General features: G+C 50.8%; 1 protein-coding gene across 13 annotated transcripts in view; it reads left to right on the top strand.

Moving 5' to 3' along the window:
• WDR25 (WD repeat domain 25) overlaps positions 1–24462 on the top strand; it is a 142796-nt gene that overhangs the window by 93099 nt on the left and 25235 nt on the right. For all 13 annotated transcript variants that reach the window (XM_047864649.1, XM_047864637.1, XM_047864638.1 and 10 more), the window contains one exon: positions 4292–4422. In XM_047864649.1, coding sequence (XP_047720605.1) covers positions 4292–4422 — 131 coding nt within the window. The remainder of the gene's footprint in view (positions 1–4291; positions 4423–24462) is intronic.

Here is a 24462-nt window from a genome sequence, read left to right on the forward strand (position 1 = left end):
CAGCCTTTATCTGTGTCTCTTCAACAAAATGCAAAGACTAGCCCAGGGCACTGTATTCTCATAGCCTCAAGACAGAAACTCCAAATCATTCCTCTCTCAAGGTTCCTGCTGTTAAGAACTTGTAGCCCTTGGTTTTAGGTTTTAATTTAACCAAGCATGAATTCAGTAATTTGGGGGTTAACTTTTTCCAACAATCATAGCTCCCTTTTGTTGTTTGCTGTGTCTGCCACGCCCTCCAGAGCACTCTACGAATTATGGATGCACGTCTCTCGCGTGTGGTCCCCGGACAGCCTGCCGTTCACAGACTTGGGCAGGTCCCTCTCCTGGGGTGGGGCCTGGGTCTGGGCGACTCTCAGCCCCTCTGCTGCACCACCTCCTGCGCCGAGCACGGTGCCGAGCCGGGACGGCTGGGGCCCCCGACTTCTGAGCCACAGCCTTGTGCTAGACCTCCTTCCCCGGTGGAATCTCCCCCTTTGTGTTTCCCGTGAGCTATCTGGAAGCTTATCAAAGACTCTAAAATCTTTGAGTTTTGGACCCTTTTAGCAGATACAGAAAGGCCTAGTTCTCATAAACAAAAAGTAGGAGAAAAGATAGAAAGCATCACTTGTGTTGTAACGGGAACATCGGAGTACTTACGAGACTCGAAGGCTCGTCCCAGTCTCTTTGGAAGGTTGAAGAATAACATGCAGAAATACATGCATTTTTTTTTTTTTTAGCAGAAAAAGCTCAGTCCTCCTCTTTTAGCAACTCAGCTTTTGCTTTTCCTCCCACCTTTTCCTCATTGTTGGCAAGACTGTATCACTGCACTTTTTGAAAAAACATGCCTAATTCACTGCTGTTTCTGAAATAAGCATATGGTTATATGCCATGGTCCAAGAAACAGGGAAAATTTTTCTCCAGGCAGACCGTTTATTTTTCCTTTTGGGCTTAAGGACTAGCAGTGACTCTGAGCGAGCAGGAGGGCCACAGTAGGTACTGTTGCCTGTGCCAGGAGGAGATTTCTGGCCGGGGCCTTTGCAGCAGCGTGGGGGCCACAGTGGCATCTGTGTGCTCCTTTTCCATTGAGGGGACATGATGGTGGTCCCTTTCTTCATCCCCCATATGGGTCCCCTGGCTACCTGGCTGGGGCACGTGCCCTGAGGCCTGAGCCGCAGTTCCCAGGCCTGTCCCAGCAGGTCTCTGTAAGTGCCATTCCGAGTCCCGGCCGTGGGGAGACCTCCATCCTCCCTAGGAGGGGGCATCTCTAATCGGGCATAGCATGGGTGGTCTCTGACCACCAACTATAGCTTGATGGGTTTCAGGAAAGAAGAGGAAGCTCAAGGAATATCGGGTTTCCACTCAGGTTAATTCCCCAGGATGTGAGTTTTTGCTTGAGACAGTTGCTTGTCTGTTGACCTAACGAGACACGTAGGACCCAGACTCCTGTAAGTCTGCTCCTCTCTGATGCCTGGTTAGAAGGATTCTTTATTAAGAAAAAGCCCCCCCCCACACACAACATCATGACAACGATATTGGTGTAACTTAAAAAATGATCTTACAACCCCTAGAACAAACCACTTCAAGTCGGTGAATCTCTTCCCAGCCTCTGCCCGTATCAATCCCTACTTAATACTTTTGTGATCCAAGAACAGGTATCAGGCATTGTCTGTCTTGCCAAAGAGCACGGTTTGTGATTCCAGTTTTGAATGGCTTTTCGACATTCCACCAGGCAGAGACCCACATTTGCCTTAACTGCCCCCTTGGGCTGGACCGCTAGGCTATTATTTATAGGCCCTTCACCATTACGGATGACAGGACCCACAGTGGCCCCTCTTCACATCATAGTGACACAGGATGACCGTGAAAGACTTTGTGCACTGCCCGTTTGAGTGGAATAGTTAAGGGGCTTGTTGAACTTCAAGAAGCATAGAGGCTCCATTTACAAAACCTCAGGTGTTTCCAAAGTTTTCCCTGATGACAAATGACTGCTAACTGTAGGCCCCTGGAAGATACTGGAAAAAAATCAACATAACCCTTCATCAAGGGAAAGGTGACACTTTAATGAAGAGCTTTCCCAAAAGTTTGTACTGTGGAAAGATCATTTTGAAAAGAAATGTTTTTGTTTCCACCATCTTATAATTTGTTAACCAAAAACTATGTGAATGTGTCACCTATTAAAAACACTAATATCTGCACCCTTAACTTGGGAGCAGTTTTTCTAACCTGCTTCAAAATCCTTGAGATGACAATGTCAATGGATTTTGAATTGGGCTATTAAAAATATGAGAATGCAGTAATACCCTGTGATGAGTTGCAGGAGCGTTTTTCTGACCTGAGGGGAACTGGGGCCTCACTCATAACACGTTCACAAAATCCTTTGTATCAGGGATGGACAGAAGCGGACGGTGTCTCCTTTGTCGCCAGTGGTAAGCATCTTCCAGCCGGGTCTGTGCATCTCTGGGAAGAGTCTTTGTTAGCTCTGATGACCTCAGAGAACGGACTGGAGCCCTAACTGGGCTACTTTCAAATCATTGAGCCACAGACAGTTTTCTTACCTTTGAAAAAAAATGGAAGCAGTGTCAATTTGGTAGCTCTCACTAAAAACTCGTTTGATTTAATGATTTCACAGAGGTTTGTTGACACTCTTAGAAAATGGCACATTAAAATATATTTTATTATTTTTTAAAATACAATTTATTGTCAAATTGGTTTCCATACAACACCCAGTGCTCATATTTTAAAATATTGGTTATTGTGTCCTTGTCTCTCCTTTAAAATAGTTTATTTTTGGTATCTTAATGCATACAATTTATTCGCACGGTAGCGCGGTATGTAACTTACAAGCAAACACGCGTCCCCGTGATACGTGCTGAAGGGCTGTCCCTTGTTGGATGTTGCTGTCAGACGAGTGCAGAGACCATGGATCTAGGCAAATTGGGTTTATGAAGGCTCCTGCTGTAACTCAAGACTACCAGTCAATGAACTTTCATTTCCTTACCTGGTGAGCTGGTAGAATGCTGTGTGGGGGGGTCCTGAACACAAAGCAGGGCAGCCTTCTGGAAGTGCTTTCTGAAATGGATGAGCAAACATGGCCTCTGGGTTCCCGTGAGAGGAAATGATGCTGGAGATCTTGGCATCATGTTGGTCTCCACGGCCACCAGCTTCACGTGCCCCTAACTGCCCATGGCCTCAGTCCAGTGGAGGAGTTTCTGTGGGCCAGGGGCAGTCAAGGTTGTCCCTCCTGGGCAGTGGGAGCCATTGCTGACATCTCTGAGGGAAACCACCTTCACGCTCTTGGTGGGTGTTGCATAGCAGGTGCCATGCCCGTGAGATGGCCTGGTCCCTGGGAACGTGTCCCGTGGTAAGAACGGTTCCCAAGGCCGGTCTGGTTTCTGGCTGCATTTTCAGTGGGGTTGAACGGAGCACACGAGAACTACAGCCAGTGCCCTGGGGCATAATGTGGCACAACATAGAGGAGCGAGTGCTGGCTTTTGGAACCCAACAGACCTGGGCTCAGGGTCGGAGATCGGCTCCCCACATGCCCTGAGTTCAGCCTGTTTATGTCGCTGACGTCTGAAAGCTCACAGTGGCGAAACCGACATTTTCCCCACCACGTGTGTGTGTGTGTACACACAAATGTTTTCACAGTGCACGTGAGCGCTCGACAGCGGTTTCATGACAGATATGCAGAGGACAAGGACCGTCTTGAGTCCTGCAGAGTCAGTGAGACCCCAGTGGGCCACACTGCCTGTCCATGCTGGCGCCCGGGCCCTGTGGGGTCATGCTGTCACTTGTTGCCCAGAGTATCATGCTACCATTACCAGCCACTCCCTGTAGCAAATCATCCGTGGTCATGAATGTAAGGTCATGGTTGAAAGATGGCTGATCCCACAAAGATCACTTTGGAGCATCTTGCTTTTTCTTTTTTAGACTCCTGGGTAAATACTCTCTATTAACTGTGCAGCTTTGACAATGTTACTTAAGCTCCCTGAGCCTTGGTTTTTCTTCAGTCGTAGAGCAGGTTTTGAGTGGTTGTGTGGTTTAAATGAGTTGATAGGCAGTGTCGATGGAACCCAGGAAAGGGGATGTTCATGGGTCCGGCTGTTGGGTCAGCCCTGGGGGGCAGTTCGGCCAGTCAGGGACGGGGCTGGTCAGAGAGTGAGATTCAAGTGCCATGACGTCTGTTGTGCTTCCAGAAAGTCTCGTGGGCCCTTGGGCCCAGAGCTCTATGTCAGATGGCATCTTAGTTTTAAGATATTTATCTTGTGGTCCGAGTATTTTTTAATGCTCTCTTCTCTTCTTTGTGTTGTAGGAACCCAGCTCTTCAGCGGTCAGAGTGACTTTAGAATCACTACTTTGAAATTTCACCCGAAAGACCACAGCCTTTTTGTGTGTGGAGGCTTCAACCCCGAAGTCAAAGCTTGGGATATAAGGACCGGCAAGGTGATGCCCGTCTTCCTCCCGTGGCCTCTCCACAGGAGAGCTTGCCACGGCGATGTGACTGACCGGGGGTGGGCCAGCATCTAGGTGCAGGACCCTGGAGACGGGGTAATTACCACCTGATGTTTCATCGGTGCTCAGCGTGATGTGTATGTGTTCTGAAAGAACGTTCTTGGGTTGTTAGAGTATTGAAACATCAGAGGTGCAGCTCTGAAAACATTTATTGAGTACCTACTGTGTGCAGATGTTTCCAGATGATAGAAAAGGAATTAGCCTTTGGGTTACTCAAGGGAATGATGTGCGGTTGCAGATAAGTGGTGTGGAGCACTACTGTATGTATGTCTGTGTGTGTGCGTATGTGTGCACGTGTGTGTGTGTGTGTGTGTGTGTGTGTGTGTGTGAGGGGGAGAGAGAGAGATGGGTGGGGGAGTAAGGGAGGGACGAGCAACCATTCAGAGGGCGAGGGCTTTCTGCTTGATGTGAGGAAGGCTTCTTGGAGATCACGTGCCTTCTGGGGCTAAATGGCTGGTGGCGATCAGTCCCACAGAGGAGTTTCCACCCCGCTGCTCACCAAGCTGCTGCTTCCGTTGCCCTCACCCACTTAATAAGTGGCAGCTCCACCCTTCCAGGGATGCGGGTCGGAACTGTCAGAACCGTGCCTGTCTCTGCTCTTCCTGTCTCCCCCACATCCAAGTCACGAGCACATCCTGTGGTGACTGGCTTGAGCTGCCGTTGACTCTTACTGGGATAATTGCAGTAGTTTCCTATGTAGCTCTTTCCCCACTCCTTATAGTTTGTTCTCAACATGGCAGCCAGAGTGTCTGTCACAGTGTAAGTCTGATGTGCCTCTCCCCTGGTCAGAACACTCCAGGCTCTGATCTCACTCATGGGTAAAGGCCAGTGTCCCCACAGTGGCCTTCAATACCTACATGAGCTTCCCTTCCCCCTTCTCATCACCTCCAGCCCCACTGGCCTCCTTGCCTTTCCTAGAGGCTTTGCACCTGCTTCTCCTTCCTGGAATGCTCTTCTCCCCGTTTTCTCTGTAGAGGCTCCCTCTCTCTGCTTGGTTCTGTTCAAATGCCACCTCTCCTGTGAGGCCTTCTCTGATCACCGTGATGGTCACCCTCTGGCATTCACTCGTCCCCTTTGCCCCCTCACCGTTCTCCCTACTATGTATCATCACCCGGTGTACTGTGGATTTTACATGTTTATCTGCTTGCCTGTCTGCCTTCACTTGAACGTAAGTTTCTCCAGGGAGGGATTTTTTTTTTTCTTTAAAAAAACTTTTTTTTAATGTTTATTTTTGGGAGAGAGAAAGAGGCAGAGAGAGGGAGACACAGAATCTGAAGCAGGCTCCAGACTCCGAGCTGTCAGCACAGAGCCTGATGCAGGGCTCAAACTCACGGACCGCAAGACCATGACCCGAGCCAAAGTCAGACACCCAACCGACTGAGCCACCCAGGCGCCCCTCCAGGGTAGGGATTTTCTGTCTACTTTGTTTGCTGTTGACTTGTAGCCCTTAGAACAGTGCCTGGCACGTAGTAGACACTGAGCAAGCCTCGGATGACCGAGTGAAGGAATGAGGGAGGAAGGCAGTCATGCAGAATGTGTATGTATAGAAGGTAGAAGTGTGAAATGTGTGCAGGGACCAGGGACTGGCTTGACCTGGTGGGGCATGGGCTCCAGGCAAGGGTACTGGCCCCAGGCAAAGAGGCTTTCAATGCTGTGAGTCCTGGTTTGGGTTAGCAGTGAGAAGCCAGGCCTGAGAATGGGTTTGTGGGAGAGTAGTGAGGAAGAGCCGTGGCCCGATTGCCTCTGGGGGTGCGCCGTGATTTTAGGCTGACTTGTTTTCAAGGTCTGAGAAGCACTACTCTGGTCTGAAGGAGGCACACGGCCACTTGAGTCCTACAGGGTAGTTTATAATAAAACCCATGTTAAACTTAACTTTGAAAGGAGAAGGTATGGAATGTCAGTTTGCCCTCCTGCATTTAGGATTCAGGGGTTCAGTGGTCCCACCCTGAAGGGCTCAAGGCTGCTGCAATGCTAAAAGGTTCTACCTAAAGGCTTTCCCTCCGGGACTGCCTCCCGCCCCACCTTGGATTTCCCAGATTTGAAGGTCAGGTTGGCCACTGCAGGAAGACACTTTCCCAACAGGCTGTTGGAAGGGGCTGCTGGCATTTTGCAAACCTAAGAACACAGGCAGTTTCTTTAAAGAAAATGTGAAGTTTTATCCATAGGTGTCTTGCTTAAAGTACTTCACAAGTGGGAAAATTAAAGCACAGAGAGATGTGCTCTTTAAAAAAAAAAATCACACATTTTTCTTTTACAAAGAAACTTCTTTTTACAAAAATATTTGGAAAAGAGAGAAAAATTACACATAAAGACGTGGACACAGTGGAATTAAAAAAAAAAAAACCCACTAGAACACTTGTATTTGGGCTGCATGTGTTGGAAACTCTTAGTCATGCTGTTTGAAGTGGGGCCTTCGATTACCCAGCCCTGCTGACGGCCGCGTCCCTTAAAGGTGTGCTTACTGTTTTTAGCCTCAAAGACCAAACACGTAAGAGATTACTCACCAAGGACGCCATCTGATTTAAGAGTTTGTTAAAAATATTGGATTTTCTCCTAGGGCAGACGCCATCTGACAGGCTCTGAAAATGCTGGGGGAGAAGCAATTAGAAGCAGATGTTGCTGTGACTGGTATTGGCATATTTGCGAGTGTCTCCCAAGCTAATAATGTTGGGAAAGGGATCTGCACAATGTTTGTTTTTACTTCCCCTTTACTAGCAATCCGACTGCCTCTCCTCTCCCTCTGGGTCACAGGGCTAGTTCCATTTTGCATCAGCCAGGCTCAGGGACAGCTCTCTTGCTTCAGTTACGTTTCCTCTGACAGGTGTTGCCTGAGTGTCTCAAGTGGGAGTAGTGGGAGGGCCAGAGAAGAAAGGCACAGCCTCCTTGCCCTCCTGGCTCCCACCTGGGTGGCTCCCACCTGGGGTGGCTCCCACCTGGGGTGGCTCCCTTTTCACCCCTCTGAGCTGCCTGCGGTGTGTGGCGCTGTCCCTGGTGCTGAACTCTCCAGCTCGCTCCTGTGTAGATGAACATGTGGGGCTGAGCAGCTTGGCTGTTTTGTTTTTGTTTTAAATCACCTTCAGGGACAGTGGTGGAAACTGCAGGTGCAGGCAGGAGGGACAGAGAGCTTAGCTTACAATCAAGACCAGCTTCCCCTTTTAAATACAGCAGGAGGAACTGTTTTCTTGTAGAAGTAATATGCAATCATATGAAAAAATTGGAAAGTAGAGGGAAATAAAGAGAAGGGGTAGTCTAGCCAGCTGAAGGAAACATTAGTAACATTTTAGTATTTTTCTTCTGTTGTTCTTTTTCCCTGTGTGTGTGTGTGTGTGTGTGTGTGTGTGTTCTTAAAACGTTGGTCTGATTTTTATACACAATTTCATATTTTGTTTTTTACATAGCACTGTCAGGGTTTTCCTTGTTATCACAGACTCTTGTAGAATTTTCAATACATCCCTTTGATGCAGCGTGCTTACCTGACTTGCTTCTTGCCTTCTGCCTGGTGTTCAGAGCAGAGTCTGACATAAACAGGCACTCAATAAATATGGATCCAATGGGTCGTTTTCAAAAAACCATTTCCCTAGGTTGGATAGTGAGGATAGTTCCCCTTTTTTTTTTTTTTTCCCTGCCATTTAAAATTAATAGATGTGAAGGTAGAGATCGGGGTGAGCAAACTACAGCCCAGGGCTAAATCTGGCTTGCTGTCTGTTTTTGTAAAGTTTTATTGGAACACAGCCATGCACTCATTTATGTATCATCTGCAGCCGCTTTCACACTACAGTGGCAGAATTGAGTAGTTGCAACAGAGACCACATGGGCTGCAAAACCAAAAATATTTACGACCTGGCTAACCCCTGCTATGGATAGGTCTGGCTGTGACATCTGTCACCCTATTGATTGTTGAGATCCATCCTGATCTGGCTGACAAGGTGGGTGCTTCTGTACTTCCCTCTATTATGGGCATCCTTGCAGAAACCTTGTGCTCACACAAGATCTTTTCCAGAGAGCTGTTCTTCTGTCAAGGTGTGCGAGCAGTTTCTCTCTGTTAATGAGAATCTCCGAACAGACCATCCAGGTCTACTTTATTATACATTCCACTGTAAGACATATATTTGTGCATCTAGTGTTTTCCATATTTGAGGTTTATTTGCTTAAGCTTGGGTCCCAGAACTCAAATCGCTGGATCAAAGTGAATCAGCATTTAAAAGGTAAGGGGTAGGTTTCCAAGGACAGAGCTGAGGCATGCTGTGCTGGGCTAGTGAGCCCACCCCTGGAGCGTGACTGCAGGGCCAGACAGCTTCTCGCCACGGTCTGAGAGAACCGAGTCTGAAGAGTGGTTGGAACGGATAGCTTTTAAGCTACTTTCCAGTCATACAATTTTATGACCCTTAGGCTGAGCCAGATGATGAAGGTTGGGATTCTGGACTTCTTGGGGCCACAGCCCAATTCATTAGAGCAAATGGGCTGTTTAGCTTCCCTCTCTTCTTTTCTTGGCCCGTCTCTCTCTTCCTTGGGTTTGATGATTGGAGCACATTTCTCATCACTGCAAAGTTCTTGACTTCATTTCCAGCAGGTCAGCGGGCTGTGTTCCATGTGAGTCGACCGAGTGCGCGTACTCAAGCTGGCATAACACCACCAGCAAAATTCTCTGACTTCTTTCTCCCGGCAGTGTGCTTGAACATGGGTGTGGCCTGGAGTCCAGGATGCCTGTGGGCTGGCCTTCATATCACTCTAGGGTCCCTCTCTCCAGAAGCCCCTCCCAGCTTCTAGTACTACTGGCCTGAGCTACAGGAGGCCTGGGCTCTCAGCCTCCCCGTACCACCTGCTCCTCTGGGCGATTGTGGGCAAACCCCTCAGACTACAGTCTCTCTCAGTCATGGTTTCCCTGTTGGTCAAGGGGCAAGACAAGGTCATCCGTAAAGCAGGGCTTTGCACGCTGCCCATGTGCCAGAGAGCACCTGGGGCTCTTATTAGGATGCAGATTCTGTATCAGCAGGTCTTTGGTAAGGATGATATCTCAGTCTGTTTGGGCTGCTAGAACAAAATACTACAGACTGAGGGGCTTCAAAAACAGACATTTAATGTGCACAGTTCTGAGGCTTGGAGCCCAAGACCAGGGTACCAGCATGGTCAGGTTCTGATGGGGGCTCTCCTCCTGGCTTTGCAGAGTGCTCCTTTCTTGCTGTGTCCTTATATGATGGAGAGAGAGAGAGCTCCGGTCTTTTCATTCCCTTAGAAGGACACCAGTCCCATCGTGGGGGCTGCACCCTCACGACCTCATCTAAACCATATCGTCTTCCAAGGCCTCACCACCCAATACCATCATATTGAGGAATAGGGCTTCAGCATATAGAGTTGGGGGACACGTTCAGTCTATTGCTGATAAGATCTGGCATTTTTAACAAGCTCCCAGGAGATGCAGAGGCAAATGGTCCATGGACCACGCTTTGAGAAGCCAGGGCCCAAAGGGCCTCTGAATGTAGAGGTTACTTGCTTCTGTCTTTGAGCTCCCGTGGCTTTCATTCTTGATTGGCCTGCACTGTCTGTGACCTGTTTTCACTGATAGCTCTTTATCTTCTTACTTGACTGTGAGTTCTCTCAGCTAAACAGGTGTTTATTTACCGCTGCCGGTGGGGGCCCAAGGTGAATCACGTCTGTGCCTCAGCATCTCTCAACAGGACTTGGGATCAGGCAGGTGCTCATGGGGTAACCATGTCCCTCTGATCACGATGGAGTCCTGAAGCAGCACTCACTCACTCCCAGCTGCAGGGCAGTGGCTGCCCTGGGATCTCTCCTAGCTGCAATTCAGCTGCAACTGACTAGTCAGGAAGTGAAGTGAAGCCAGAGGCAGAGGGCTTGGGCCATCTCGCATCAGAGGAGGTGCGCTGTTATGGTCCTGACAACACAGCGGTTGGCCGGCTCCGAGCTCTTATGCTCCCTGGTGTTTGGTAGATGACAGTAGCTAGCCTCACAGCTCCCTGGCTCTGAGCACAGCATGGACTGGGGGCTATAGAGCCACAGTGATCTAAGATGTGGTCCCAGCTCTCCAGGGCCCACCAGCACTGTGGGAAATTCTCAAGGTAGTTACTTTGTAGTTAAAGTTCACTTTAAGGTGACTGTGTAGTTTGGGCCAAATTAGCATAGGTAATAAAATTCACCCTTGTATCATGAATCAAATTTGTAAGAAAAACTACAGAGACTTAAAAATCATAATGCATATTTAGTCAGTCACCCTTTTTGCAAGCTTAAATTATGGAACCTCAGCATCAGCAAATTCCCTCTCGGTTGAGCAGGATCGGGCACTGGAAATTGGAGCAGCTCTGGCAAATCTAGGACACATGGCTCCCGAGCTGGGCGCTTGGCTTCGGCCCTGGTTCCTCTTCCCTCTGTCGGCAGAGCTGGGGCTCTGCGTGGCTCCCAAGAAAGAGAGTTGCAGATGCATTTAGACCCCTGTTTGGGCCTCCAGAACACCGACCGCCACCCCCACCCCCCAACCCCCACCCTGGGATAAATTTTCATGATAACGTGGCTCTGACAGGCCAGCTCACGTTTGCTCTAGTGTTCGTTTGGCACGAGTCATCAATATTTCATGTTTTTCTTTTTCTTCCTCTTTTTTTAAAGCTTGTAAAGGGCCATCTTGATTTCCAGATCTTGTGTTAGTTTCTTGACCTCTTTCTGGAGCTTTGTCCTAGCCCCTCTGCCGGTGTGTGTCCTGACACACAGGTGGCAGTCCGGGAGGCTGCCGGCTCTCCCTCCCGCCTGCTTGGACTCTCCCCTCGGTCTCCTACCACAGCCTCTGACTCGTGTGTGTGTGTGTGTGTGTGTGTGTGTGTGTGTGTGTGTGTGTGTGTGATTTCCCAGCAGAATGGAAAACACCCTGGGACAGCAGTTTCGCCTCATTTGCTGCCCTGCTCCCACACCTACCGAAGTGCTAAGCATGCAGCAGGCCCTAGCGGGGCTGCTGCATCAATGACTGGCCGCCCTGCCCAAGAGCAGGTTTTAAACCCCCACGTCGTGAGCCCATCCGAGGAGCAGAAGCTGAGCCACCATTGGTTAATGTGGTCACCTGAGCTCCTACCCGTGGCGTCCTTCCCCTGCGTGGCAATGCCATGAGCCGGCAGGGCAGCCGGTGGCTCTTGACCTGGGCTGGCCGGAAGCACCTTGAGGGCACCCGCGAGCACCATTGCCCGGTGTCCGGCCCTGTGAACCACAGCCCTGGGGCCACAATTTGGGCGCCTGGGTGAACATCCTGAGTGGTGTTGTAGGGTTTCGTCCCAAAACGTGGACTCCCGTGCGGCAGCTGCCTGAAGGACTCCATGCCATCAGTTTCCGTGGTGTTGCAGGCAGGTTGCTTATTTGCCCTAATGAGGTTTTGATTACTCTCCATTTGTCTCTTTCATCAGCTTTATATTAAAAAGACTTTTTATTTGGACGCTTTGTACTTTCTACAGTTCTGAGTTTTGCCTCAAACCTAACTCTGTGTGCAGATAAGAGTAGGAGACTAACAGAGGCCGGGTGGGGGCGGAGGGGGTGGTGGGGGATGGAGAAGGGCCCGGAGAGCCTGGTGCATGGCCACTGCCTTCCTTGTGACTTTGGTTGGCTCCCGGCCGCTTTTCTGGACTCCTGTGGCCCTGCCTGTTGAGTGGGGGTGGGGCCCGGGTGCTCTGAGGCCACTGCCAGCCAGTTGGCACTGCCACCTGCCGACCTCTGTTCTGAGCTCACCTGGTGCACAGCAATCCGGGGCAGCTGCCCCGCATCCCACTGGTAGGGCACCAGGGTTCAGGAAGGTTCAGTCCAGCACACGATAGCGCATAGCCCGTCGGTAGTGGGGTAAGACCTTGAGCTCGGCGGCTTGACTCCCACATCCTTGCAGGGCTTCCTGTTCACAGCGTGAATGAAACTCGAGTCTTGTGTACGAATAAAACACTCTGTCAGTGAGTGCTGTGCGCTTTGTTCGGATGCTCACTCAGCCCTGCCGCACGCAGCTCTGTGCCTGGTGTCAGGGCTGTGGTGGGCCCTGAAGCCTCAGGCCTGAACACACGGCCCCAGCATGTCTGTGAGCACAGCCTTCCGCCCCCACGATGGAGGCGAGGAAGCTGTTCTGAAGGACGTAGCTCTGGGCACAGGGGCCGGCAGCTGCTGTGGGGCCGCGGACCTGAACCCAGGGCTTGTTTTAAGTCCTCCCTCCCACCATTGCACATTTCATTTATTGATGTCATAAAAATGTTATGAGCCCCCAGGAGACCAGGCACGTGGTGTGACAAAATCCAGTTAGTCCTTGCCCTCCAGGAGCTCCGGGCCCGGGCGGAAACCCCCACTGAGGACACGCGTTTCTTGGATGTTTGACGGATCGATCTGCTTCACTGGCTGCCTCCATAGGCAGCTGGGGTTGGTGGGGGGGGGGGGGGGGGAGGGGGGGATGCGGGTTCCTGTGTGTCCCCTGGGTCCTCCAGAATCTTGCGTAGAGCTGAGGAAGTGGTTCCCAGAATTCGGAACCCCAGAGACCTGCTGCCCAGCCTGCCCCCTCTCTTTTGCTTCCCTCCACACCACTTTCTGGGGGCGGACAGTTGGACTCCTCTTTCAAACCCGACGTGTGAACTGCCAGCTGAAGCGATGTGTGACCCCAGGAGACCCGCAGTGCTCCAGAGGGGGGTCCTGAGACTTCTGACTCCCCCTTGATGACTTCTGCCCTTCAAAATGCAGTAGGGTGTATCAGAAAATACAAAGCAGATTCTGAACCTGTACTGATTGTGTAAATGTAACGTTTATGTAATTCTAATTTATGAGTCCTTTATAATGCATTTTGCCACTAACATAATCTGTGTTACACAGAACACCTCTTGTCGAGGTTTTTAAAATTTGAATACTTTTATTGAAATTGGTTCACATTTTTTTACTTGAAAACGTATTTTAGCTTGCCATCACTAAGAGTATCCAAAAAAATCACGGGTTTGATGCTCTAATTATTTCTGTCTTAATATACTTTAAATACTTACTACATTTTGGGGGCAACAGCTTTTCTGAGGTCTAGTTCACACACCATACAACCCACTCACGTAAAGTATACGGTTCATTAGTTTTTAGTATATTCATGGAATTCTGCAGCCACCACCCACAGTCAGATTAGAATGCTTTCATCACCTCAGAAAGAGACCCTGTGCTTTTAGAGGTCACCGCTCACCCCCCCGTGTCCTCCCTGTCCCGTACCCCCAGCCCAGCTTTCTGTGTGGATCTGCCCATCCCGGGAATTTTATGTAAACAGAACCGCACACCGTATGGCCTTTTGTGGCCGGCTTCTTTCATTTAGCATCGTGTTCTCAGGGGCCAACCACGTGGTAGCACAAGTCGGAGCTTCTTTCTGCCTTTATGGGCTGGATACTGTTCCCATCGTATGGGCCGCCGTGCTCTGTTTGTCTGTTCGCAAGACGGTGGACATTTGTGTTGTTGCTGTCTTTTGGCCACCACGAATACCGTCGCAAACGTCCATTTACAAGTCTTTGTGTGAACGTCTGTTTTCGTGTCTCTCGGGTCCTACCTAGGACTGAGATGGATGGCTGAGTCACGGGGTATTCTTACAGGTAACCATGCAGGAAGCTGCCAGATGGTTTCCAGAATGGTTGCACCTTTATTACCTTTCAGGTTCTGTCTTTTATTATTAGATTCTGTCTTCTACTTTCGTTCCTAATATTGGTCTTTATGTTTTCTTGTGTTTCTTTTTTTCTTAGTCAGTGTGACTAAAGATTCATTGATCATTTCAACAAAACGTTGATTTTTTTTTTGTTTATTTATTTTAGGGGAGGAGGGGCAGAGAGAGAAGGAGAGAGAGAGAGAGAGAGAGAGAGAGAGAGAGAGAGAGAGAGAGAAAGAATCCTAAGCAGGTTGCATGCTGTCAGTGCAAAGCCCGACATGGGGCTCGAACCCACAAACCATGAGATTGTGACCTGAGCCGAAATCAAGAGTCAGACACTTGACCAACTGAGCCACCCAGGTGCCCCCAAATAATTGATTTTCTGTGTTTTTTTCTGTTTTCAGCTTAATTAGTTTCTGCTTTTATTTTTTTTGTCTTCTGCTTGCTTTGGGTTTAATATGCTCTTTCTCTAATTTCCTAAGGTGGGAAGTTAGATGATTGATAGGAAGTTTTTCTTAAGATAAGCATTTTCATGCTGTACGTTTCCCTCTAAGCATGCATCCCACAAATTTTGATATGCGGTATTTAATTTTCATTCAATTCAAAATATTTTCTAATTTTATCTTTACTTCCTCTTTGACCTGTGCGATATTTACAAGTATATTGTTTAGTTTCTGAACATGTACAGATTTTCCAGATCTGTTTCTAGTATGAATGTTTAGTTTAATTGTGTTATAGTCAGAAAACATACTTGGTATGAATTCAGTCCTTTTATTTATGTATTTTTAAACTTTTTATTTACTTTGGGAGAGGGAGAGACAGTGGGGAAGGGGCAGAGAGAGGGAGGGGGAGAGAGCGTTCCAAGCAGGCTCCACGCTGTCAGCACAGTGCCCGATGTGGGTTCGAACCCACGAACCATGAGATCATGACCTGAGCTGAAGTCGGACGCTTACCCTACTGAGCTGCGCGGGCGCCCCTGAATTCAGTCCTTTTAAATTTGTTAAAGTTAGTTTTATGGCCCAGGATATGGTCTGTTTTGTTCAGCGCCTGCCCAGGAAGAATGTGTATTTTGCTGTTATCAGGTGGAGTGTTCTGTAAATGACAGTTTGGTCAAGTTAGTTGATGGTGTTGTTCGACAACTTCTTCTATCCTTGCTGGGTTTTTGTCTCTTTGTTGTTTCAATTATTGACAGAGGAGCGCTGAAGTCCCTAACCGTACTGTGGATTCGTGTATTTCTCCTTTTGGTTCTATCATTTTTCTTTTTCTCTTTTTCGTGTTTTGAAGCTGCCAGCAGGGCTCCACCGGGGGCCTGCTCTCAGGTCAGAGCTGTTAGAGAAAATAAGAAAAAGAGACAGAAAATGGCAGCTTGCCTCTGTGCCCGTCACTTCAAGTTCTTACCCCTCTCCCAGTATGTGCTTTTGTTTACTTTGTCTTCAGGGAGTTGCTTTTTGCATTTTGTGCGGAGTTGTAGTTGTAATCAGTGGGGAAACACACTGGAGAGTGGGCTTACTCTCCCGCGTGGCCCCCGCATAGATTTTGAGCATATTTTTGTCTTGGCCTTGAATTTCCCCTCTTTCCCTGGCTGGGTGCCACCTGTCCTGCAACCACCACAGTGCCTCCTCTCCAGGAGCTTCTCTCGAACCCCAGTGGATTGGACGGCCCCTCCCTCCCTTGCTGTCGTCCCCCGACTGGGACGTGAGCCACGTGAGAGCTGGGGGACATGACGGTCTTGTCCAGCGTGGCACCCCCAGACCTCCTGTGAGTTGGCACAGGGCCAGTGGCTCAGGCAGGATTTCTTGAGTAAGTTACTGTGAATCTGCGGCTGAACTCTGCAGAGATTTTATGGCTCTAGGAAGGTTTTTATGACCCAAATCAATGCCCTGACAAATAGGCCGGAGGGTACAAGGTGGTGTCGATGGCCATGCTGTTTTAAGCACACGGGTCTCCTCTGTGCCCTGTCGGTGGGCAGACTGTCCTGGCAGCCGCAGCCACGCCTGACTACCCTGAAGGAAGACCGCCCGGTGCTTGTTAGCGGGTCTGGCGCGCAGGCTGAGAAGGGAGGTAGGATGTGCTGAGAGGAGCCGCCGTGCGTCCCGTGATTAGGCTGTGCCGAGTGGTCCACTCATTATGTTGTGTTCAGAGAGGAAATGAAGGGTGGACGTCTCGTCTCACCCTCTGTGTGCCCTTGTTACGTCAAACAAATTTCCCAGTGTTTAATTATAGTCTTTGATGTAAACCTTCTCTTTAAAAGGTCTGATTATCTGTCTCACCTCATTCATTTATTCATTGAACGTTAGCCGAGTACCTGCCACGCCTAGGACTTCTTAGTTTACAGGACTCGGAGAAGCTACAGGAAACACCTCGCGCCCGGCTGTCGGCCCCGCCATCCTCCCAGGTTTCTAGACCAAGCCAGAAACCTCAGTGGCAGCTTTAGGATTGCCCTCCCCCCACCACCTCGATACCCTGCGCTTTCCTCTTCTGGGGCCAACATGTGAAGTTGTGCACGTTGTTCACTGTGCACGGCCTCCTGGCGGAGGGGGCGCTGGGGCTGGAATCCAGCCTAAGCTCTGCTGGCCAAGCCATGCCCTGGGCGCGGGGTGGTCTCCACCCAAGGGGTGTCTTTTTCTAATACGCACCAGGGTGCCCCACGGGCCAGGGGTGGCCCCGCCCCTTCCCCTCTGCTGCCCAGCCTGACGAAATCCGCTCCCTCTCCGTCCCCACGGCCTCGCCCCAGGACTGCTCCTCACCCTGTCTCCTGGTGCCACCAGTGCCACTCACTGCCCCCCTCTTCTGTCTTCTACCCTGCAGCAGGTGGCATCTTCTGGAAACGCAGATCCGGGCGCGTTCTCCTTCTACTTGGAGCTCTTGCTGACCCTACAGGGCAGGCCCAAGCCTCCCGCCCAGGTGCCGGTGGCTCTGCACAGCCCGGCCCGTCTCCCTCAGTAGCCTTGGTCCCAGCACCGGGCCTGCCCCAAGCCCTCCCCGCAGCCCCCGGCTCCCGGCACTGGTGCGGGAGTGGTGGTGGGGGGGGGAGGACTTCACGCCTTCCCGGACCGTATGACTTGTTTGCTATGGGTTGGTCTTAACTCTTAGTAAAAAAAGTAGGTAAATTATTTCTGAAGAAGGAGGAGGAGAGGAATCTGTGAAGGAGCAGTCAGGCAGAGACGTCGGGCAGAGAGCTGCGTCCTGAGCTGCGGGAGGCGGGGGAGGGGCCGTCCCAGCTGCTGGAGGGTCTTGTGACCTGGGGACACGAGTGCACCCCCCCGCTCAAGAGCGGGAGGGGGCCTCATTCTCTAGACACCTGTTCGATTGCAAAAGCGACGTGCTCTTTGTAGCCTCCTTGGAAAATGGAAAACTGTTAACAGGGAAGGTAGCTCACTCGATTCCAACTCGGCCGCAGCCACCACTGACAGCTGGTCTCCTTTCTTCCAGTTTTTTTATGCGTGTATTTACATTTTTATGTAATTTTCTCCCAACCTAATATGATATCATTAGCGTTCTCTGCATTGTTGAAAAGTTTTTGGATGCTATAATTTTTAATAATCAGCCAGTATACTAGAATGTATTTAACCAATCTTCCGTAATTGGGTATTTATCATATTTCCAGTGTTTCCTTTATTACAACCCTAAGGCATCTCTGTGTGTAAATCCCTAGATGCGGAATTGATCAAGGGGTATGCATGGTTTTAGGTCCTGGGTACCACTGGGTACCACTGCCCACTCCCTTCCAGGGAGGATTACCTGTTCACCCTGAACAACGGGGTTGGTGCCTTAGTTTGCCTGTTTTTAGCATCAGTGAGGCCTAGGCATACTTACCTGCATCCTGGGGCAGAGCCAATGAGCCGACGCAGAGGGTTGGAGGGAGAAAGTGGGATGGCTGAGGGAGCAGGGCCTGCTAGAGGAGGGGCTGCTACCTCATGAGACAGAAGGAAGTGGGCTCGAGGGCCAGGACAGTGAGGCCTGCTCCTTTCTGGGGCCCCTGTCTGGGCTGTGGACCTGGTCTCAGGGGACACAGTCCATTGTGCTCTGGTTTGCCCTCCTCAGCCCTTGAGACCAGCCAGTCACCCGAGCCTCAGGCCTCAAATCAAGGGCCTATGTTCTCATGGACTACCATCACTGGGAAATGGGGTCCCCACTGGGGGGCAGGTGGGTGGTTCTGAGGGCAGACCGGGAGGGGCTTCTCAGAGAAGGTGGCTTTCCTTATAGGAAGAGATTGCTGGGCCCCAGGTGTCAGATAGCTGTCAGTACAGGGCTCTCTCATCCACTCCCACTAAGTGCAGCTATTTGGTTTGTGGGCCACAGGGACTTTGCACAGTAGGGTGAAGCAGAGTGTGTGGCCCTGTTAACAACACAGGCAGGCAGCAGGGATGCCTGTCCCTAGGTGAGAGCTAAGGGCAAGTAGTGGCCTGCCCAGAGTACCCCGGTGGCAGGTCCTGGGCCCTGGCTCTGGGCCCAGTGCTCTCCCCCTCCCCCTCCCCCTAGTGCTGCCCAGGCCCTGGCTCCGCCCAGAGGATCCCTGAGACTCGTCTGCCGTCCTCTGGGCAGATGCCACGGCTCTGGGCTTCCCCCTCACCACTTCTGTGTTCACTGAGGGTCCTGATCAGATGGGTCAGCTCCTGCCGGTCTCCAAGTATGCTCATGGGTGTGGGGACCCAGAAGGTGCCAGCAGAGAGCGGGTGGCTTGCTCACTCTCCTGTCTACCCTGCTCTGGTTCTGTGTGTTCCCAGGCCTGCCTGCACCCAAGAGGAGGCCCTGCCCTTCCCCTCCTCCTCCTCTCGTGCCAGGGACTGGCTGCCTGGGAGGTAGGCCAGCTCATCTCTTCTGCTCCTTCCAGAGGCCTGTCTGGGTGAGGACCATCCTGGCCTTGGAGGGTGAGAAGAGGGGGAGAGGTGATGGTCAGACGGAGGTGTGTTGGGCACGGGGCATTCTCTGTAACCCAGCCCCAGGCCAGTGTGCTGCGAAGTGGCCTCTGTTGGTTCCCATGCCTCGTCAGAGATGTAGACCCCCTCCCCTCAGTCCCCTGGTTAGGGTCGCCAGGGCATGATCTGGTGTTAGAGGCTAGGTGGGGGATCTCCACACCGTCCATCACTTGTCCAGAGTAGGCCTGAGCCTCTCTCTACTGCCCCTCCTCGCCTTTTTTTTCCTAAATATTTATTTTTGAGAGAGAGCGAGAGCGAGAGAGCAAGCAAGCAGGGGAGGGGCAGAAAGAAAGGGAGACACGGAATCTGAAGCAGGCTCCAGGCTCCGAGCTGTCAGTGCAGAGCCCAACACGGGGCTCAAACTCGTGAACCGCGAGATCGTGACCCGAGCCAAAGCTGGAGGCTTAACTGACTGAGCCACCCACGCACCACCCTCCCTTGCTTCTTGAGTGTTGGGGATGTCTGGAGGAGGTGCTCATAGGCCATGGGCCCAGGGGCCCAGACTCTGCAGGGCTGGGCTACCCTTGGTGGTGGCTGCATCGTTAGAACCCGATTTAATTCGTGGCTCCATTGTAAAGTGAGGAAAACCAATTTTTCACTTGAGAGGATCAGCAACGTGGATACATATGTAATTGTCTCTTTCTGCTTTTCTTCCTTTCCCGAGTGTTCTGTATCCGTAATTTAAAATTTCACAGTCTCCAATGTGACGGCTTCTCTGTGGGTATGTTCAGATCCGTTTCGGATTCAGCAAACACTAATTGAGCAGCTACTCTCTGCCTCTGGCGGGGCAGCCTGTGGTTGTGCGGTAGGGAGGGGCCAGGCCCCCGTGTGGCCGGCAGATGGGGTGTCGTGCTGGCCCTGCCCCCACTCAGCTGTGTGATCACCAGGAGGCCGCTTTACTTCTCTGAGCCTGGATGTCTTTGTCGGCACGTCAGGGCCGCTAATCCCAAACCCCTTGCCGTGAGGATGAAGTGAGGTCACGTGTCAAGCACCTGGTAAGCTGCATGGCGCGCAGTATGTGTTCACTTAATGGTCAGATGATGACCAGCACAGGGCTGTGCCCCCCACGAGGCCGTGAGAGCTGGCGTTCACGAGCTGTGCTTGGCGGTGCTGAAGGCCGAGTGGGGGCCCTAGCCCGGCAGTGCGCATGACCGCAGCGTGGCGTGGCTGTGCTTTTGGCCGAGGATGTTCTAGCCCAGTGTGGGAACACGGGCCCTCTCAGGCCGATTGGAGACTCCTCAGATATACATTCCCCTTCGTCTTTGATTAATTTTTAAAAGAAATGAATTAATTATTGCCTCATGAGTACGGGTGCTCAGAGCATGGGGGAAGGACTGAAAGCAGGACCTTGGGAGTTGCCGTGGTGGGAACCCCAGCCCCGGGCGCCCTAGCAGCTGTCCCAGGGGCTGCCTGTGATTCCCCAAAAACCTGGCCAGCAGACACCCCCAGAGACGGAGGACCTGTCCAGGGGTGGTCGGTGGGGTTCCTGGAGAGGAAGACACAGTGGCTGCTTCTCTCCAGGTGTCCCCTTCAGAGCACCCTCCCCCCAGGCCTGAGGCCCAGGAGCTGCCTCCCCCTAACTTGCTCAGCGATTCGGGCTGCGCTGTGGGGTCACACCTAGGAAGGCTGCCCGTGGGTATGTGTTCCGCCTCAGCTTGGACCCAGTAAGGTGCCTCAGGCAGGACCTCCAGGTAGTTCTAGGAGTTTCAGGGAGAGGCCCCCCCTTGCCGCGCTGGTCCTCGCCCTCACCCTCCCGCACAGCTTTGAACAGATGGTGCCTTCCTCCTCTCCGAGTTTTCTGAAGGCCGGTCTCACAGACCTCCCCTCCACCCTTCACCCACTACTTTGGGGAAAAGGCCTGATGGCCCTTGTGAGTCCCCTGCATGTGGTGCTGTCATGATCTGGGCCTCCGTTTCCCCATCAGTCAGGAAGGGGCTGAGCTTTGTGATGCGGTCTGTATGGGGCCCCCCTCCCCACCCTGCCCCCTAGCCAGGGTTTACCTGGGAAAGGCTCGGCTGAGGCCCCATGTGGTGAGTGCCAGCTCCCTCTTTTGGGGTCGGGGGGGTGCCAGCGGCCTGGAGACAACTCACTGCTCCTCGCCTGCTGACTGCCGTCAGTGTCCTCAAGCTGCTTGGTTTAGATTGAGTTCAGGGGATCCTTCAGACACCTACTGAATACCTGCTGGGTGGCAAGGGGCCATGGGATTCAGGAGATGAGGCTTATCCCTGCCCTGAGCCCTGAGGAGGAGACAGACACTCTTGGGCACTTAGGATGTGGTGTGATGAGGGCTGCTGTGCAGGGGTGATGGAAGGCCCCCAGAAGGAGCTCATGCATCTCCTTGGGAGGCTTGGTTGGCAGAAGGTTTTAAAGGATACATAGGAGGGGCGCCTGGGTGGCTCATTCGGTTAAGCGGCCGACTTCGGCTCGGGTCACGATCTCGCGGTCCGTGAGTTCGAGCCCCGCGTCGGGCTCTGTGCTGACAGCTCCGAGCCTGGAGCCTGCTTCGGATTCTGTGCCTCTCTCTCTCTCTGACCCTCCCCCATTCATGCTCTGTCTCTCTCTGTCTCAAAAATAAATAAACGTTAAAAAAAAATAAAAAAAAAATAAAGGATACATAGGAGCTTTCTAGACAGTAAAATCAACGTAGGGCATTTTAGGCGTAAAGAATACACAAAGGCATGAAAGGGCTTGACAGATGAGCGAATGGTAAGGAGTCGGTGTGGCTGAAGGTGTGTGAATGAGAGAGTATGAGAGAGAGAGAGAGAGAGAGAGAGCGCATGGCAGTGGAGGGGTAGGAAACAAGGTTAGCCTGTCAATGCAGGGCTTTCATCCTGGCCATTTCCTTTTTTCTCTTCTCTCCTCTCCTCTCCTCTCCTCTCCTCTCCTCTCCTCTCTTCTCTTTTCTTTTTTTTTTAATGTTTTATTTATTTTTGAGAGAGACAGAGAGAGACAGAGAGAGAGCATGAGCGGGGAGGGGCAGAGAGAGAGGGAGACACAGAATCGGAAGCAGGCTCCAGGCTCCGAGCTGTCAGCACAGAGCCCGACGTGGGGCCGGAACTCACGAACCGTGAGATCACGACCTGAGCCAAAGTCAGGCACTCAACCGACTGAGCTACCCAGGTGCCCTAATCCTGGCCATTTTCAAGTCGTGGCCCAGACCTGAACACCCCAAGGGAGGCGCTAGAGACAGGGAGCCCTTCCCAGCCATGCAGATGCCTAGTCCTCCCGATGCTGCCTTCCAGGAAGGCTTGGAGCCTAGGCTGGCCCTCTGGGAGCTTGAGCCAGCTCATGAGTCATCCCTAAGTGTAACAGGGAAAGGTGTCCTCCCTCAGCGCATGCTTATTAAAGCACGCCATCTTTAAGCCTCATTAAGGCGTGCTAAATGCTAATGAATTTAGAGAGGGGCATCTTGGGGCCTCTGTTTCCTTGGAAACGTTTGAGAGCAGGTGCTTCATAATGAGCTGTACCTATTTTAAAAGTGAGCCATGAGGCCTGCTTTGATAGGCTGGATCTCAGATGCTGATGGGTAAGTGTGAACAAAGCCTGTGGAGGCCAGTGGAGACGCTTTGTGCTCTCTGAAATATCATTCTCTGGTGGTTTCTATAGAAACCACTGGCACCTAGGTAGGAGAATTGCCAAGCTCCAGAGTCTCATTACCCAACGCGTTGCCTCCAGCCTGGACAACTCAGCCCGAGCCTCTGAAGACCACTGGGGTCCTGTTAGCAGCGTGGGACAGGGTTCTGGACAGAACAGGACAGAGGTGTGTGGCTGTAGCCGTAATTCAACTTTAATTGTGTCTGTTCCGTACCTACCGCTTGATTTCAGCAGGTCCCCACTCTGCGTACTTCAGGCCTGGCTGGCTCTAATAAGCGCTGCTTTTAGTGGAGCTCTCTCCTCCCCACAGAGCACTGCAAAAGGACCTTGTATTACTGAAACATTTAAATATATACCAAAGTGGAGAGACTCTTGATGAATCTCCATGCAACCAGCACCCTGTTTCAATAATTATACATTTACAGCCAAGCTTTAATCTATAATCATACCCATTTTCCCAGCAGTCTCTTCCCTCCAGCTCTCACTGCTGGGTAATTTTGAAGCATATCCCAGAAACGCTGTCATTTCATTTGTGCATACTTTTGTTTAAGAGGTAAAGACTTCAAAAGAAGTATTATAATAGCATTGTCCCCTCTAACAATTTAGCAGTAATCCCTTAATATAGGCAAATATCCAATCCATATTCAGATTTCCCTGATTGCCTCATAATTGTAAACATTTTGACACAGTCGCATTGTTTAAATCAGGATCTGAACGTTTGGTTGATAAAGCTCTCAAGTCTTGTTTAATGTAGGAGTTTCCTTTTCTGTTTTCCTTGTAACTTATTTACAGGGGAGGAAGTTGGTTGGTTGTCCCTTTTCCTTATTGCATCCCCTGTGGTGTCATTTATCACATTCCTCTGTTCCCTGTATGTCTCACAAACTGATGGTTACGGTTGCAGCGGTGCAGCTTGCATGGTGATGTACACAGGGTAATCGCGGTGCTTCTGCTCTGCTTTTAGTCTGAATCAGTGGGGCTGGAGTAGGGCCAGAGAAGAGACATTTCTAATAAACTCCCAGGTCTATTAGATGGTGCTGGTCCAGGGCTTGCTTTTTTTTTTTTTTTTTTAAAGCAAGGATCTAGACAGAGACTTGATAACATTCAGGGATGTTTTCCTTTTTTTCAGGCATATTTGATCAGGGGCACTTGGATGGCTCAGTCAGTTAAGCATCCAACTCCTGCTCAGGTCATGATCTCGCGGTCTGTGAGTTTGAGCCCCAAGTGGGGCTCTGTGCTGACAGCTCGGAGCCTGGAGACCGCTTCGGATTCTGTGTCTCCCTCTGTCTCTGTCCCTCCTCTGCTTGCACTCTGTCTCTGTCTGTCTCTCAAAAGTAAATAAACATTTAAAAAAATCTAAAAAAAAAATTTGATCAGATTCAGTTAAATTTTTTTTGGCAAGAACAGTTCGTAGGTAGTGGTGCCTACTTCCATCAGGAGGTACTTAATGTCTGGTTGAACCACTTTTAGTGACGCTGTGATTAGTCAGGGGGCTCAGGTGTTGTGGGCCTGGTGCCTCCATTAGTAAGTCCCATTAGCTTTTACCTGATGGTCCTAGTGGTTACTAACGGTCATTGCGTTGATGTATGCATTCATTAGTCGTTGCAAAATACTGGACTACTTCTCTAAGGAAAGCTTTACTCCTAAACTCAGTTACCCTGAGGACAGGAAAGGCAGGAGGAAGGCTATCTTTTCCTTTATTTGTAAGTTTCCAAAATAATGAGTTTTCCATAGCATTCTGCAGAAGTATTAAATTACTTTCGTTTGTTGTGCTTTTTTTTTTAAGTGTCATTATGAACTCATGGATTTGTAACATATTTGGTATGTTTCAATCAG

The sequence above is a fragment of the Prionailurus viverrinus genome, chromosome B3 (genome assembly GCF_022837055.1).
Source record: "Prionailurus viverrinus isolate Anna chromosome B3, UM_Priviv_1.0, whole genome shotgun sequence".
NCBI lineage: Eukaryota > Metazoa > Chordata > Mammalia > Carnivora > Felidae > Prionailurus > Prionailurus viverrinus.